At 43.3% G+C, this 638-nt stretch overlaps 1 protein-coding gene across 1 annotated transcript; it reads left to right on the forward strand.

Annotated features, from left to right (window-relative positions):
- Positions 1 to 18: 18 nt before the first annotated feature.
- Positions 19 to 525, forward strand: LOC113339215 (uncharacterized mitochondrial protein AtMg00810-like; the record flags this gene model as incomplete). The annotated part of the gene is made up of 1 exon (XM_026584522.1): positions 19 to 525. A coding segment is annotated over exon 1 (507 nt), but the record flags the coding sequence as incomplete, so codon positions are not given.
- Between the last annotated feature and the right edge of the window lie 113 nt (positions 526 to 638).

Here is a 638-nt window from a genome sequence, read left to right on the forward strand (position 1 = left end):
TATGCATTGGATATTATCATGGAAACGGGTTTATTAGGAGCTAAACCTGCTGAGTTTCCAATGGAGACTAATCATCGTCTTGCTTTGGCGCAGGGAGATTTGTTTGATGATGTGGAGAAATATAGAAGACTAATTGGTAGACTGATTTATTTGGCAGTGACTAGACCTGATCTTACATACTCGGTGCATACGCTGTCTTTGTTTATGCAAAAACCGAGAATAGAACATTGGGAAGCTGCACTTCGAGTGGTTAGATACTTGAAAAAGAATCATGGGCAAGGCATTTTGTTGCGGTCTGATAGTACCCTAAGTTTGCAAGGGTGGTGTGACTCAGACTGGGCAAGTTGTCCTTTGACTAGACGTTCATTGACAGGATGGTTTGTTTGTCTTGGGAATTCACCGGTGTCTTGGAAGACAAAGAAGCAACCAACTGTTTCTCGGAGCTCAGCTGAAGCAGAATACAGGTCCATGGCGGCAGCAACCTGTGAGTTGAAGTGGTTGAAACAGTTACTTGGTGATTTGGGGGTTCGTCATGCGCATGGAATGAAGCTCCTGTGTGATAGTCAATCTGCATTATACATTGCTCAGAATCCAGTCTTTCATGAACGAAGATTATATCACCTTCTTACACTCCTACG

Source organism: Papaver somniferum, unplaced genomic scaffold (genome assembly GCF_003573695.1).
Source record: "Papaver somniferum cultivar HN1 unplaced genomic scaffold, ASM357369v1 unplaced-scaffold_20177, whole genome shotgun sequence".
NCBI lineage: Eukaryota > Viridiplantae > Streptophyta > Magnoliopsida > Ranunculales > Papaveraceae > Papaver > Papaver somniferum.